Raw genomic sequence first — 16,683 nt, 5'->3', positions numbered from 1 at the left:
TATCACTTAGTGATCAGTAGTCTTTATCACTATTTTTCTTTCACGTGACTAGTAATCTAAATACCTACTAACCGTCGTGTCACTATATTTCCTTCACATGACTAGTAATCTTAACACCTACTAACCATCATGTGTTTCTCTCGTGTGGTAAGTAGACATAAACGAAGTAGGAAAAACTTCTTTATTTCCATCTCATCAAGAAAACACGGTCCTTTTTATTTCAAACCGAAGCAACAGACCTTTGGATCCATAAAATTGATCCAACTTTTTCAATGAGAGCAACATTAATTCAAGAAAACAAATACTTATTGGATCTACCACGTAATCTTTGATCCATATTAGACCGAGGCAACAACAATTACAGGCAACATTTACATTTCGGATACAGTACAAAAACTTCGATACATATAAAACCGATGTTACATCGAAACATAAATCTTGAGCATCTCCCAACATAACCCACTCGAAGGGCTAAACACAAATCGATCTTAATATCTCGTTATGTGCTTTTCATTATTTTCTCATCCTATATAAGGCCAAATTTGAAGGCTAAACATACCAGTTCGGTTTACACCCCGAACCAGCTTTTTTCTTGATGAACTAGACCACTTCATTAAGAAAGCCGTTGCTTACCTGGTTTATCAAGAATGGTCCATTACACACGTGATTTCTATGGCGAGTATCTAAACTGGGCCACAATACCTGCTACGTCCAGGACAACATCTAGAACCTAGCTGACATGTCAAAAATTCGACCAACATACAGTATTCGAGAGATGTACCAAAGCTTCAGTTTTATGATTGAGAACATACAACTCTTTCACTGTGTTACTTGAGTTAGGCCCTAGCCTGCCTCTAATACACACATAGCCATATAACTCACAGTCCTCTACTCAATAGCTTCCTCACCCTACAACAACCAAATGGATGGACCTAGTTATGCTGCTCATTACTTTCATCAACCACCAATTTGTGTTTTAAAATCCGAAATTGCCAATTGACTTAGATCTGTTTGGGCTAGTAATTCTGCTAAACAAATATAGATAGCTGAGTACATAAATAGCATCACCAGTTCACAACTGTCGACATAATTGTCAACTAGTCCCTTGGCAAATCGCAGCTAGAAGAAAACTTCACCGAATACTACAAAGGACTAAGTGTATGAACAACTAAACGAAAGAGAGTACTTGCCTGTTGAACATCCAGCCCTCGAGTCCAAACATCAATAGTGGTAGTGATCTGGTAGTGATCAGATCACAGGTGTCACCATCCCAGAACTCTTTTATTATTGCATCTCTCTCCTTCTGGGGCATATCTCCATGCATAGAAGAGACAGTAAAGCTGTTGCAAGGCATCTTCTCAGTTAGCCAATCAACCTGTACATAAAACATGGCAATTAAATCCAAATGATAGAACTTATTGAAATTAGACCGTTCTATTAATCACTGGAAAGTGGCCAAGAACAAAAGTGCATTAGAGAAATCATTTTAAAGACCAAAAGAACATTCTGGATTAAGAATAAGTTTACATTCCCAATTGCAAAACCACATACGCACCATACAATAGCATCTCCAACTGAGCATTACATAGACATTTTTTAAGACCAATTCTTATGGACGCACTGCAAACCACCTAAAAGCATCATCAATTTAAGCAATGCAACCTCCTCTTTCGAAAGGGGAAAAAAAAAGCCTTCATCAACATGATCAACCATAGGAAAAGGTTTAAACACCCAAAATAATAACACATCACAAAAAAACCTTAAATAGGCACAGACCTCGCATTTACACGTATTATATGCAACAAAAACAGAAAATGGAACAGAGCTTCAAAACCACAGTTGTCCAAGAAATTGAAAGCTGGATGATGATGATTGTCATCCATTAAAAATCATTCACAAGGCATGGTTCAGATACTCAATTTTCCGTTTGGAACGAAATAGAAGTACCAGAATTTGAAAATTAGTTCCAACTTCAACTCCAAATTGGCATCCTAGGAAAAGTTCAGGTAGGAATAAAAACAAATGATTACCCATAACCACAGAGCCTTCAAAAGTAGTTAAGCATGATCCCAGCTCTAACCTTCATGGTTCAAAGTTAGAAATACAAAACATTTGGAGCCCTAGCCCATAGTGGTCTATATTAAGGTAAAAACTGATAAAGTACCACACTTCATAATTCAGCAAGTACTCAAATGAGAATATAAGAGGATGCTCAGGCCCTGAGTTTGTGGTTGTTGAAAAAAATAGACCATTGTTTGATGTTTGGATGAACAATTTGCAAAGGTGATGAAAACGATAGGGAAATCAAAAATTAGTTTTTTCACTTCACTAGCTTCTTATCAGTCACCTTTTCGGTTTACTCCATAAAAGCCAAAGAGTGACAATATTTCTAAGGAAGTAAGAGAGGTACTAACCTCTAAGCCTTGTGGTCATACTGCCGTTAGACATGAGGGGATACACCAGAAGTCTCTCGTTCTGGATGGTACAGTATCCGATTAAGCGCAATAAAGTCTGATGGATAGCAAGCTAATCATCTCCAATTCAGTCCTAAATTGTGATTCCCCAGCTGTTCCTACCACGTCCTTCAAGCGTTATACGGCCACCATTGTCTCATCCGCCAACTTTCGCCTGTAGACATTTCCAAAACCCCTAGCGCCAAGTATATTCTTAGAGCTAAATAGTCTGTAGCAACTTGGAGCTCTAACTTCTGAGAATGCCAAAGCTCATCAGACCCTCTTGCAAGTCTACAACAAAGTTAAGCCCCAGTTAAGGATCTTGTAAAACACTGATATACACCGTATGTGTACTTGTCAAAAGAAAAAGAAAGAAACAGAAACTGTTTCTTTCTTTCAGTGCTCTTTTAAAAAAAACTTCACAAAGGTTAAACACGTTTTTGAAAACTCATAATGGGAAGATTTTCCTGAAATAGTCAACTCGAAAAGGAAAAATGTTTCTGAATTTTTAAGAACTACTCCATTTTCTTAGATAGATGAAAACTTTATTCCAACGAGGGCTTCGGGATTTCTTTATATGTTTTATTCTAAAGCACAAAACAAAACCAAAAACACAAAGTCAACCAAACAAAAACAGTTCTAAGCACTGTTAGTTACTAACCAGTGATGTTAAGAACTGTATGCTTTTTTGATCTATTTCTGCTCCAATATATATAGGAACACAATTGTGTACGTATGAGAATGAGAGAGGCAAACCAGCTACTTTCTCGGAGCTGTCTTTTCCTGAAAAAATTACTATAGTGTAAGAAAAGTTTGGATCAAGAAAAGAAAAATAGAGAGATAGAGAACTGCGCAGGGGATGAACTAAGAGAAAATGAAAGACAAATAGGAAGGATGATCCAGAGCAACATTAATCCAAAAATCAGTGAGTTACCCTACAAACTGCAACAATACATGGAAAACCCACGTCAGAATAAGAGAGAAAACCAAACAGAGAGTCAAGCTTCTGATTAAAAAACCTTATAATATCCATTATTTGATAACAAATGTTTATGTAGATTGATACACAATAAATGCTCTGATTTCTTACACTTGGCAAAGATTGTCCAGGATATTGGAGGAGTGAGAGAAGACGGGCCAAGAATCCTCAAATCCCAAGCCAGAATCGACACGCGCTTGATGATCGTGCTCTTGTTGCACTCGATCAGCTCTGACTGCCCGAACTAGTCGAACCGCATCCACAGCCTGAGAGCCTCGCTCTGCCGGCCTCGCCAGCTTTCTTCTTCGCCTTCCCTGCCGCCCAACAAAAGTGAATGATAAATCCCCTACCACAAAATTTGTCGTCACGTAAATGGTTGGGGGTAACATGTAGACAGCCAATTTGTATGTGTATAGAGCTGTAAAATCATTCTCAAAAAAACCAATTTGTAAAGATACATGTGCTACATATGAAAAAGTGCATGTGTTAAAAAATCCCTAAACTCAGTTGCACAAATTCCCAATCGAAAGGCCAATTAGTTTATTACAATACACTATTCATCACGGAGTTGTAACACACACACAGACCTCAGCTTTGGTTTAGGTCGTCAACGGCCGGACGAAGATGGACGGACGACGGCAAACGACAAAGAACAGCGACGGACGACGGGCTTCTCCAGTCTCGACTACGACTCTACGAAATACGTATGTGTACTTTTGAGGAAATCATGTAGTTGCAGTTTAGGGGTTTTGGCGTCGACGAGCAAACGAAGAATCGGGGCTCTTGTTGCACTCGATCAGCTCCGACTGCCCGAACCAGTCGAACCGCATCCACAGCCTCGCTCCGCCGGCCTCGCCGGCTTTCTTCTTCGCCTTCCCTGCCGCCCAACAAAAGTGAATGATAAATCCCCAAACACAAATTTGTCGCCATGGTTGGGGGTAACATGTACACAGCCAATTTGTATGTGTATAAAGCCGTAAAATCATTCTCAAAAAACCCTAAACAAAAAAACCAATTTGTAAAGATACATGTGCTGCATATGAAAAAGTGCATGTGTTAAAAAAATCCCTAAACTCAGTTGCACAAATTCCCAATCCAAAGGCCAATTAGTTTATCTACAATACACTATTCATCACGGAGTTGTAACACACACACACAGAGACCTCCGCTTTGGTTTAGGTCGGCGACGGACGGACGAAGATGGACGGACGACGGCGAACGACAAAGAACAGCGACGGACGACGGCGAACGACAAAGAACAGCGACGGACGACGGGCTTCCCCAGTCTCGACTCCGACTCTACGAAATACGTATGTGTACTTTTGAGGAAACCATTTAGTTGCAGTTTAGGGGTTTTGGCGTCGACGAGCAGACGAGGAATCGGGGCTGCTTGCATCGGTTCCTGCATCTGCTGCACTCTCCCCTTCACCCCGTTCCCCTCTCTCTCTCTCTCTCTCTCTCTCTCTCTGATTGAAACGGGATAGGTAAACTTCTGCCGCAAGTCTCCGTTCGGCGAAATGTTAACGGGCCCACTCAGGCTCTGTTTGAAACTTTGGCTCGGCTAAATAAGCCTTCCTGCTTCTTCTTTTTTTGTTTTTATTTTTTTTTTCTTATTTGTTAATTTTTTGTCAATTTTTTGAATATTATTGTATCATCATGATAAGAAAAATTTAAAAAGTAAAAAAATTAAGATCGAAACTTAATTTTTTTGAATAAAGGCAAAAATAAGTCATAGGTTTCGATCCTAATTTTAAAAAAAAAGAAGATTATTTTTGTCTTTATTAAAAAAAATTATGTTTCAATCCTAATTTTTTTGCTTTTTAAATTCTTCATGTCATGACAATACGATAATCCTCAAAAAATTGACAAAAACTAATAAATACAAAAAAAAATTAAATAAGGATTAAAAAAATAAGCTAATTGGCTTATTTAGCTTTATGGGGCCTTAGGCCATCTACAATGGTATAATCAAAAATGGATAATCAAAAGTTGACACATCAGCTTTTGATTATTCTTTTAAGACGTTGCTAAGCATAACAATATTGAGGTTGTAACGCCCCGCTATTTTCTAAAAATAAACTCCAAAATACACTGTATTTTCAAATGCTTCTAGGCTCCTATTTTCTCTATAGATAAATTACATCATCAAAATAAACTTAAGCCGTCTTCTTCTGCATCATTCTGCTCAGCACCGAACTCTTCCAAATTATAAAATCCTCTCTGTTCGTCTCTAAACTCTGGCATAAGATGTCAGGGTCACAAAAGTAACACCGTGAGCAATTAAGCCCAATAGCTAACTCATACCTCTATATCCCATACACTAACAAAAATAACATATAGCAATTTATCAAAAACAAAATTTAGCATCACAAAACTAATCAAATGTGTCGGTGTCTTTCAGAGTTATAGTAGCGTATCGGAAACCGTGTCATCATTTTTCAAGTATAGATTCCACTTTCCATTTTACTTCCTCGAGCACTAGTTCCGCTGACCATCTTTCAGGACCTACCGGGCTCCCAGGCTAAATTTAGATTTTGCCACCCAAAAGCACTGATTCCGCTGACCGTCTCTTTCAAGATCTATCGGGCTCTCAGACTTTAATCATTTCTCATTTCTCATTTCATAACGCATACAGGGCACTAGTTCCGCTGACCATCCTTTCAGGACCTACCGGGCTCCTAGGCCACACACGCACACCTGAGCCATGATTCCACCGACCATTCTTTCAGGACCTACCGGGCTCTCATGCTCACACACGCACACTTGAGCCATGATTCCGCTGACCATCTTTAATGGACCTACCGGGTTCTCATGCTCATACAATCATTAATCTTTTCCACATTTCTCGTTTCTCGTGTCTCGTAAACATGCATCATTTTCTCGCGTTCACATTATTCTTTCAAAGCTTGCTAAAAATCATGCGATAATAAATCACTAATTTCATGCAATTCTATCTCTGACAATATTGAAAATTATAACATCACAACTTATCAACAATCATGCAATTAATTAAGCACTACAACGAAAAAATCAACCTTTCAACTCAAACAATTTAATCACGGAATATCATAAATAAATAGTTAAACATATAGCACATCAATATTATACTTAGGTGAGCAGATAGGAGGTTTCTACCGTTCTTCTTGGCAGTAGCAGGTTATGGATTCGTCGGGTCGAAACGGAGTGACGTTGCCTCGGTTGGAATTTGATGAAAAGAAAAATAATTTCTTTGAACTACAAATTGGGAATTTTAAAGATCGACTAATGGTTTTGAGTGGTGGTGGAATTTTTTTCCTCTTCTCTCTCTCTCCCCCTCTCTCTCTTCTTCCTTTATTTCCTTGGTGGCGTGTGTGAAGAGGGGTGGAAGGGAGAAGCCTATTTATACTAGTGGAGGTGAATCTAAATCATATCTAGGAAATCATAACCATATCTTATAAAATCTAATAATATCCAAATCAAATCTAAGAAAATCCAACTATATCTAATAATATCTAATCAAATCTTATAATATCCAATAAAATCTATATAATATCTTACAAAATCTTTATAATATCTAATAAAATCCAATAAAATCTAATCATATCTAATAAAATCTCAATCAAATCTAATAAAATCTTATCATATCTAATAGAATCCCATAAAATCTTATCAAATCTAATCCTAATCATATTTATAAGATCCAATCCAATCTTAACAAATCCATATCAAATCTTATATAATCTAACAATATCTAACGAAATCGATTTAATATCCATTAAAATCAAATAAATCTTATCCTAATCAAATCCAATCTAATAAAATCTAATCTAATCCAATCTAATAAAATCTAATCCAATCTTAGTATATCTTGTAAAATCTAGGGATATCTAGGGAAAATCTATATCAAATCTCCCAAATCTCTCCTAGATTTCTCAAATCTTCCTAGATACCTCTCCTAGATTCATCCATACCTTTCATAAATAGTTAGGATCACAAACAAAAGGTTAGGATTCTATAAGAGTTGGGTACAATCACTTTAATAAATGATAAAATAATTTTTAGTAAAAGAATTATAATAAAATGTTAAAACAAATTGACGTGAAAATTCGGGTCGTTACAGTCTACCCCCCTTAAAATAATTTCGTCCTCGAAATTGGTGCATGGCTACGGATTAGATTTCGTTGCTATACTGGTCTTGGAATCATCGTTTATCCCCCTTAAAAATAGGAGTAGATCACCATCAATCTTTTACATGCTTTGTTCCTCGAAATAAGCCTCATCACTTGCTTAGCAAGATGGGGTTGAAGTCGCTTCAGCTGTCGAACAGCTTGCCTTGTTGTCGACCTTTGTTGAAGTTTCCCCATCGTAAATACCATCGCCAACTGCGAAACCTCTACCAAATCATCATGCGGACTCGTATCCCACAAACGTTTCCTTAGCACGTTCCTTCTCCACCTAAGCACGATCCTTCTCCACCTAACGATATTAAACTCGTTTTCAAAACTAGGAGACAACGGATTAACTCGAACAGGATCACTCCAAAATCGTAAAGCGTAAGTACTCCATTCCCATTTAGGGGAAAGTCGAACATCAGCAAGCAAGCCCTACGATATTCTACAAACTCGGATATTATTAGCAAAGGCACTGAAAGAGCCTATTCAGTCACAGGAAAAATAAGTCCTTGGCAGCGTCAGCTTTCAGCAGTAATTAAAGGAGTACGACAATCCAATCGTATTTATTCAAGATAATCCTAGGTGTCGGGTTGGAAATGATTGATTTAAGCTGCCCTCAAGTAGCGCAAGCTTTTGATGATACTTGGCTAGTTCAAGGAAGAGTACCCATCTCCCAAGGAGATTAGTTTCAACAAATTTGGAAGAGTTGTACCATAAGAGTGAAACAGAGAGTTTTTCCGAAATGATTTCAATATTATCACGAGATGATCTGAATTTATTGATTACGGACGAGGTGGAACAATTATCAATGATTAAATGGACCAATCAGCAAATCTCGGTTATGGCATTGCCGATCATTATTGAAAGTGTCAGTAAAAGTTGTATCGGAAGCTAATGGTTGCTATGATTCTCAAGGTTCAAAACTCAAGAGTCAATATCAAGAGTTACGAGAAACTCGAGAGATAGTGAAAGGTTATCCAACAAGTGATAACGGTTAGGATCAGTAACACCATAGAAGGTACTACTGAGTTGAATCGCTAGCCAATAAGGTTAGGTCACAAAGATACCCAGGATTACGCCACTCTTGTCAATAAGTGTCGTAAAGAGTTAAAATGGATGATTTCATTACTTGAAGCGATAAGGGTTTCCTTCACAAGGATGTCAATTTCAAACAGAGATTTGAGAGAAGCAATGTAGTTGGAAAATAGTACGGTATATACTTCCTACTAGGATTTAGCTGGCGGACGTAATTGTCGTTCCCTTCGAGCATTCCCAATCTAAACGAACTTTTTGACCTCAGTGTTTCCGGTTTGCGTCCGGTACAGGTGGTTAGCGTCTGCAGCCTTTGGACAGTTTCACGCCTTCCTTTGTCGATTACGATTCTAAGGAATCTTGCGGTGTTAGAGGTTAGAATGGAAGCTCTAGGAGTAATGGTTGATCTTGTTGGCTTCAGACGTTGCGTTGGGATGTTTTTTTAACTTCTGCATCAATGTCGCCCTTGTTGCTTGCGGTGGCGGCCTCACCGTTGGTGCTGGCATCTTGATTTGTTCTCGTAGTCCTTTTTTAGTGTCAGAAAGGAGTTATTCTCAATCTGGTTTCCTACGGGTGCATAACTCAAAGCGCAAGGTTCTTACTCCTAGTGAAAGGGCTATGAGGTGAGAAAAGACCATCGAGATTTTGAAACGCGAACCAATTTTCAAAGCAGCAATAGAATATGATGCAATTTGAATTCGGCTATTGTTTCAGCTGCTTAGGCCTAGGGTTGGTTAGTGCTAAGAATGGCTACAATAGCTTAGTTAGACCTATTCTGCGTTTAGAGGGTCCTCCGTTATCGTATCCAAATCCGTGGCGCGTATTCACTATCTACGAAGGAAAATCGAAAGGGGTTTTTTTTTTTTTTTTTTGTCTACTAAAACAAATGATGTATCTTTCTAAAGGTCAAAAGCAATTTTATCACGTAGTATGCAACCGTACTCTTTAAAATAAAGCAGTGTTCTAAAAGGCGGGATTAATCGCCCATTAATCGGCGATTAATCGAAATTTTGCCCTCTCCGATGAGATTAATGCCTAGGCGGATCGATTTGGCGGTCGGCAGGTTAATCGGCGTTCGTCGGCGGTTAATCGGCGATTAGTCGATTAATCGTTAAAAGGCGATTAATCGATTTGAAGGCGATTAATAGGGGTAAAATCAGTATTTTTGGAAAATGAAGGGGGGCAACTGTTATATTTATTACCAGTTTAAAGGGGCTTCGGCTACACTTTTAGCCTTTAAGTCTTCGTTGCAGTCGATCGATCGACGATCTTGGACTTCGAGTGAAGTCGCCGCCGACTGTGAAGTCGCCGTCGCCTGTGAAGTCGCCGCCGTCTGCCGTTGCCGCCGTCTGCCATCGCCGCCACACTGCTGTAATCTTTCTCTCTCTCTCGATCGTATGATCTCTCTCTCACACAGTCTCTCTCTCGTAATTTCTGTTTTTATTTTGAAAGTCCATGGTATATATGGCCATGGCTGGACTCTGGACACTGTGGACAGTGGCCATGTGGAGTAAATTTTTTTTTTTAATCTTAAAACAGAAGTGTAGTATTGAGTATTGACTGTATTGTTTGGTGTATTGTTAATCTTAAAAGTTAAAACAAAGTGTAGTAATTTTTTTTAATCTACCCGTCTGGACTCTAGACATTGTATTGACTGTATTTTGTGTGTGTGTGTTACTGGTGTAGTCTATACTGATATAAAATGTCAATGAATCCCACTCATATTCCATCTTCGGAGGCCTCTAATTATGCGCCGCTATTGAAAAGAAATTCAGTTGATGTTGGATGGGATTATGGAGTTATTGTGGATCCTAGCAATAAGGACCGCCTACAATGCCTTTTGTGTGGGAATCAGTATATTGGTGGGGTTAGTAGGATGAAAAGACACATAGCTCAAATTAGGGGAGATGTTGCCTCATGCACTAAGGCAAGCAGGAAGATATATTAAAGTGTAAGAAGGCAATTGATGATAATGCAGCTAAGAAAAAAAACAAGAAGAAAGCAGCCTTGGAAATTAGGGAGGAAGTGAATATAGTAGGTGATGAATCCGAAGGTGATGAGATTGAAAATGTGGCGGTGGGATCAAAGAAGAGGCCCTATGTTCTTGGTCCCATGGATAGATATACAGATATTAATCCCGATTCTTTTGACACGAGTGGATTTAAGAAGATGAGACAACCAAACATAAATGATAGCTTTTGGAAGGAGAAGAGTCATAAAGTGAGTCAATACTTGGCTCGATGGGTGTACGAAGCCGGCATTCCATTTCATGCCATAGACAATGATAGCTTTAAACGTTTTGTTGAAGCGGTTGCTCTATTTGGCCCAGGATACCAACCTCCAAGCCAATACCAACTAAGGGAACCATTGTTGAAGGAGGAGGTGGAGAGAACCAAAACATTACTCAAAAAGCAAGAAGAAGAGTGGGCTTTGACAAGTTGCCCAATCATGACAGATGCTTGGACCGACCGAAAAAGGAGAAGCATTATGAACTTGTGCGTTAATTGTAAGCAAGGGACTTGTTTTCTTTCTTCAAAGGAAGATTCAGAGGCGTCACACACGGGGGTGTATATCTTTGACTATGTTGACAAGTTCATTGAAGATATTGGGGCACAAAATGTAGTTCAAGTAGTGACGGACAATGCATCCAACAATATGGCCGTGGCGGATTTGCTAAAGATCAAGAGGCCTAACATATTTTGGACCTCATGTGGCACCCACACAATTAACCTCATGCTTGAAGGAATTGGTAAGCAATCCAAGTTTAAAGCTACTATTGATAAGGCCAAAGCGTTCACTATATTTGTTTATGCTCATCATAATACATTGGCGATGATGAGAAAATATACGAAGAAGAGAGACATAGTGAGGCCGGGTGTTACTCGATTTGCTACATCATTCTTGACTTTACAAAGTTTGATGGAAAAGAAACAAGAATTGCGAGCGATGTTTAGTAGCAATGTATGGGGTGAGAGTAAATGGGCTAAGAGCCCAAAGGGAAAAACGGCATATGCTACTGTGATGAGTCAGGCATTTTGGAATGGCGTAACCTTATGCTTGAAAGTGTTTGGTCTGTTGGTGATAGTTCTTCGACTTGTTGATGGGGATCGTAAGCCCTCAATGGGCTTTGTGTATGGAGAGCTCACAAAAGCAAAAGAAGAGATCAACGCGGCATACAAGCAAGTTGAGACTAACTACCGGCCAATACTAGATGTCATTGATGGGAAAGCTAAGGGTCGGCTAGATAGTGCATTGCATTTGACAGCTTACTTTTTGAATCCTTTTTACTTCTTCAACAATTCTACCATTCAAGATGATCCTATCATTATGGATGGGGTTCTTACTTGTGTTGAAGCTTTCTTTCCCGATGATGTCAATGTTCAAGATGAAGTCATCAATCGAGAGTTGTTGAAGTACAAGAACAAAGAAGGTGGATTTGGAAGACCATTAGCCGCAATGGGATGTGCGACGAACAATGACTCTTATGATCCGGGTAAATAAGTAGTTACTTTCCTTCTTAGTATTATTCTTTTTGCTAAGTTACTTAGTTACTTAGTACTATTTTTTTGTGTGCTTTCTCTCATGACTAGTTGGATGGTGGTCTAACTATGGCAATCATACACCCAATTTGAAAAGAATGGCCACTCGAATTCTCTCTTTGACTTCAAGTTCATCGGGGTGTGAGAGAAATTGGAGCACTTTTGAGGGAGTAAGTACATACACGCACTCTCTCTCTCTCTCTCTTTCTTTGTATATATATGCATAAGAAATTATATTAACTTAAGATTTTTTTTTGTATAGATACATACAAAGAAAAGGAATAGACTAGATGCGACAAGGTTGAACAATCTAGTCTATGTCCAATTCAATGTCAAACTCATCAACAATAAAAGAAATGGGAAGGATGTATTACGTACTAAAGAATCAACAAATGCACAAGGATGGCTAGTTGAAGGTGGTGACGAGGAAGTTGACCCGGTTTCGGGACTTACATGGGAGGTAATTGGGGAAGCTACGGGAGCGGATGAAGTCCTTCAACCTAGAAGGACTACTAGAAATATTGGAGTACGAGAACTACATGAGGAAGATTTTGTGTCGGAGGATGATACCGAAGAGGAGGTAGATGAGGATTTTGAGTGTGAGTCCGATGGAGACGAAGTTATGCATGGATATGGAGAAGAAGAGGATGCGTAATTGACTAATAATTTCATACTTGATTTCATTTGGTTTGAACGTTGAAGTTTGTAATTGACTAGTAATTTTCCGTACTTGTTTTCATTTGGTTTGAACATTGAAGTTTGTAATTGACTAGTAATTTTCAGTACTTGATTTTATTTGGTTTGAACTATGAATATTGAACTTCTATGTCTCTATATTTGAAATGTAGAGAAGTGTTAACATTGAGTATCCGATAGCCAAAGAGAACTAAGAAATTTTTTGGGAGAGAAGATATATCACATCAACTAGAAAAACTGTGATTATTAATGTCACGGACTCTAGGGAGGTTGTAGAATATTTATAAAAAAAAAAACCCGACTAATTGCTAAAAGGCGATTAACGGCCGATTAATTGGTCTCGAAGCTTGAAGGTGGTCGGCCGCCCGCCTAGCGCCGATCACTTTTTAGAACATTGAAATAAAGCAAGTTTTTCATAAATAAAAGGAAATTACAATCATAAACATAGAGTTCTAGACAAGATTTCCTTAATACAATTTGAAACACGATCCTAATCTTCGACATCCTACATCTGAAGGTTGGCCTAAGATATGCCTAGTTGGCATCCTCGGTATCTCGCTCTCCTCGAGGTTCCCTACCATCTCTCATCGAAGGCTTGGTGAAAATGACGTTCGTATTCTTTTATGATCGCTGTGAGTACGACGATCACGGCGAGAGCCCAGTACCAGAAGGTGTTGAGATGGTTATTCTCGGCAAACCACCGTGGCATGCCTATTATGAGTACTGCACAAAACAAGACGAGGGTGAAGAGTTGCAACCATGGGGTTTGGATTGTTATGGTTATTTTGGCTCGCTCGATTTCTCGGAATATGGTGTCTTCCGGAAATCCTCGTCGTCGGGTTGCCATGGCTCGGCTCGGTTCGATAGGATAGGATTTGGAGGGGTTATGATGGTGGGGGAGATGATGAGATGGAAGTGGTGGTGGGGTATATATAGGGGACGGGAAAGGGGTGTTGTGGAGGGAAAAGATTGAAAATTTAAATTTGAAGTTTGAAATTTAAATTTTGGAGGTTGAAATATTTGAAATTGGAAGGTTAGGGGGGTGCGGTTTGCCGCGCCTAATGGAATGGTACTCGGCACTCGGTATTAGATTCCGCTCTCGTCGTTTAAGAGGCGTGGAAAATATTTATCCAAGAATGAGCCGCAAGGTTTACTAACACCAAAAATGTTTTCGAGTTTCTAAGTTCCACATTCAATTCTTGATTTAAGTCATCATCCAATTGTTCGGGAAATCCCAGTTCGGCGGTACTGCCAATTTCCGCGCCTTGCTTCAATTCGAGGATTGTTTTGACAGAATTTCACCCAATTTGGGACGGTAAACTTAAACTCAATTCACGTTTGTGCAATGGTCAATCTATCTCATGGTTCTACCCATTCTACTCATGGCCGAGGTTTTAAACCTAAAGCTCTGATACCATTTGTAACGCCCCGCTATTTTCTAAAAATAAACTCCAAAATACACTGTATTTTCAAATGCTTCTAGGCCCCTATTTTCTCTATAGATAAATTACATCATCAAAATAAACTTAAGCCGTCTTCTTCTGCATCATTTTGCTCAGCACCGAACTCTTCCAAATTATAAAATCCTTCCTGTTCGTCTCTAAACTCTGGCATAAGATGCCAGGGTCACAAAAGTAACACCGTGAGCAATTAAGCCCAATAGCCAACTCCTACTTCTATATCCCATACTAACAAAAATAACATATAGCAATTTATCAAAAATAAAATTTAGCATCACAAAACTAATCAAATGTGTCGGTGTCTTTCAGAGTTATCGTAGCGTATCGGAAACCGTGTCATCATTTTTCAAGTATCGATTCCACTTTCCATTTTACTTCCTCGAGCATTGGTTCCGCTGACCATCTTTCAGGACCTACCGGGCTCCCAGGCTAAATTCAGATTTTGCCACCCAAAAGCACAGATTCCGCTGACCGTCTTTTTCAGGACCTATCGGGCTCTCAGTCTTTAATCATTTCTCATTTCTCATTTCATAACGCATACAGGGCACTAGTTCCGCTGACCATCCTTTCAGGACCTACCGGGCTCCTAGGCCACACACGCACACCCGAGCCATGATTCCGCCGACCATTCTTTCAGGACCTACCGAGCTCTCATGCTCACACATGCACACTTGAGCCAAGATTCCGCTGACCATCTTTAATGGACCTACCGGGTTCTCATGCTCACACAATCATTAATCTTTTCCACATTTCTCGTTTCTCGTGTCTCGTAAACATGCATCATTTTCTCGCGTTCACATTATTCTTTCAAAGCTTGCTAAAAATCATGCGATAATAAATCACTAATTTCATGCAATTCTATCTCTGACAACATTGAAAATTATAACATCACAACTTATCAACAATCATGCAATTAATTAAGCACTACAACGAAAAAATCAACCCTTCAACTCAAACAATTTAATCACGGAATATCATAAATAAATAGTTAAACATATAGCACATCAACATTATACTTAGGTGAGCAGATAGGAGGTTTCTACCGTTCTTCTTGGCGGTAGCAGGTTACGGATTCGTCGGGTTGAAACGGAGTGACGTCGCCTCGGTTGGAATTTGATGAAAAGAAAAATAATTTCTTTGAACTACAAATTGGGAATTTTAAAGATCGACTAATGGTTTTGAGTGGTGGTGGAATTTTTTTCCTCTCTTCTCTCTCTCTGTCTCTCTCTCTCTCTCTCTCTCTCTCTCTCTTCTTCCTTTATTTCCTTGGTGGCGTATGTGTGGAGAGGGGTGGAAGGGAGAAGCCTATTTATACTAGTGGAGTTGAATCTAAATCATATCTAGGAAATCATAACCATATCTTATAAAATCTAATAATATCCAAATCAAATCTAAGAAAATCCAACTATATCTAATAATATCTAATCAAATCTTATAATATTCAATAAAATCTATATAATATCTAACAAAATCTTTATAATATCTAATAAAATCCAATAAAATCTAATCATATCTAATAAAATCTCAATCAAATCTAATAAAATCTTATCATATCTAATAGAATCCCATAAAATCTTATCAAATCTAATCCTAATCATATTTATAAGATCCAATCCAATCTTAACAAATCCATATCAAATCTTATATAATCTTATATAATCTAACAATATCTAACGAAATCGATATAATATCCATTAAAATCCAATAAAATCTTATCCTAATCAAATCCAATCTAATAAAATCTAATCTAATCCAATCCAATAAAATCTAATCCAATCTTAGTATATCTTGTAAAATCTAGGGATATCTAGGGAAAATCTATATCAAATCTCCCAAATCTCTCCTAGATTTCTCAAATCTTCCTAGATACCTCTCCTAGATTCATCCATACCTTTCATAGATTGTTAGGATCACAAACCGAAGGTTAGGATTCTATAAGAGTTAGGTACAATCACTTTAATAAATGATAAAATAATTTTTAGTAAAAGAATTATAATAAAATGTTAAAACAAATTGACGTGAAAATTCGGTCATTACAAAGGTCCACAATGGTCACTTCATGTCTATAACAGAAATAAGGGATCCACTACAATTTCACTATCTCTCTCCCCATTTGGTTTCCGTCATTCACTTTCCTCCATCACGTTTTTTTTTGGCAAAAATATATCGATTCCCTCCTTTAATTTTGAAAAAAAAAGAATAAAATAGAAACAATAAAGAATAGTAAAATACCTTAATCCGGCGACGATAGGTTGAATTGTAGATGATCAAAAGATATGAGTTTCACTTTTGGAGGGAAATTAAAGAAAGAGAAATAATTTGTGGGTGAAGTGAAGAAGATATAGAGCAGGCGAAGAAGAGAAGAAGAAAATA

General features: G+C 38.3%; 1 protein-coding gene and 1 long non-coding RNA gene across 4 annotated transcripts; one reads left to right on the top strand and one right to left on the bottom strand.

Annotated features, from left to right (window-relative positions):
* Nucleotides 1-496: 496 nt before the first annotated feature.
* LOC131333135 (uncharacterized) lies at nucleotides 497-4,934 on the bottom strand. Of its 2 annotated transcripts, XR_009201725.1 has the most exons (7): nucleotides 4,596-4,934; nucleotides 4,020-4,309; nucleotides 3,441-3,746; nucleotides 3,319-3,395; nucleotides 3,115-3,248; nucleotides 2,415-2,744; nucleotides 497-1,375 (listed from the first exon to the last, which is right to left on the bottom strand). It is a non-coding gene; the product is annotated as an uncharacterized LOC131333135 (long non-coding RNA). The 2 variants fall into 2 exon arrangements; XR_009201724.1 differs by lacking the exon at nucleotides 3,319-3,395 and having other exon boundaries at nucleotides 3,115-3,236; nucleotides 3,544-3,746; nucleotides 4,596-4,930.
* Nucleotides 4,935-11,066: 6,132 nt separating this feature from the next.
* Nucleotides 11,067-13,248, top strand: LOC131333175 (uncharacterized). 2 transcript variants are annotated; one of them, XM_058367543.1, is made up of 3 exons: nucleotides 11,903-12,108; nucleotides 12,206-12,324; nucleotides 12,417-13,248. In XM_058367543.1, exons 1-3 carry the CDS (start codon nucleotides 11,943-11,945, stop codon nucleotides 12,807-12,809), a joined length of 678 nt encoding a protein of 225 aa, XP_058223526.1. In that variant the 5' UTR covers nucleotides 11,903-11,942; the 3' UTR covers nucleotides 12,810-13,248. The 2 variants fall into 2 exon arrangements, 1 of the variants encoding a protein (XP_058223526.1); XR_009201744.1 differs by having other exon boundaries at nucleotides 11,067-12,324.
* The last annotated feature ends 3,435 nt before the right edge of the window (nucleotides 13,249-16,683 follow it).

The sequence above is a fragment of the Rhododendron vialii genome, chromosome 7a (assembly GCF_030253575.1).
Source record: "Rhododendron vialii isolate Sample 1 chromosome 7a, ASM3025357v1".
Classification (NCBI taxonomy): Eukaryota; Viridiplantae; Streptophyta; class Magnoliopsida; order Ericales; family Ericaceae; genus Rhododendron; species Rhododendron vialii.
Note: the sequence above shows the minus strand (reverse complement) of the source record. Positions and strands in the feature narration are given on the sequence as shown.

What these genes read in the sequence shown, in the direction of transcription:
- LOC131333175 (XM_058367543.1), top strand. Translation starts at nt 11,943, where the DNA reads ATGGATGGGGTTCTTACTTGTGTTGAAGCTTTCTTTCCCGATGATGTC. An exon ending in CAATGACTCTTATGATCCGG is followed by an intron (nt 12,109 to 12,205) that starts GTAAATAAGTAG and finishes TCTCATGACTAG; the next exon opens with TTGGATGGTGGTCTAACTAT. An exon ending in ATTGGAGCACTTTTGAGGGA is followed by an intron (nt 12,325 to 12,416) that starts GTAAGTACATAC and finishes TTTTTTGTATAG; the next exon opens with ATACATACAAAGAAAAGGAA.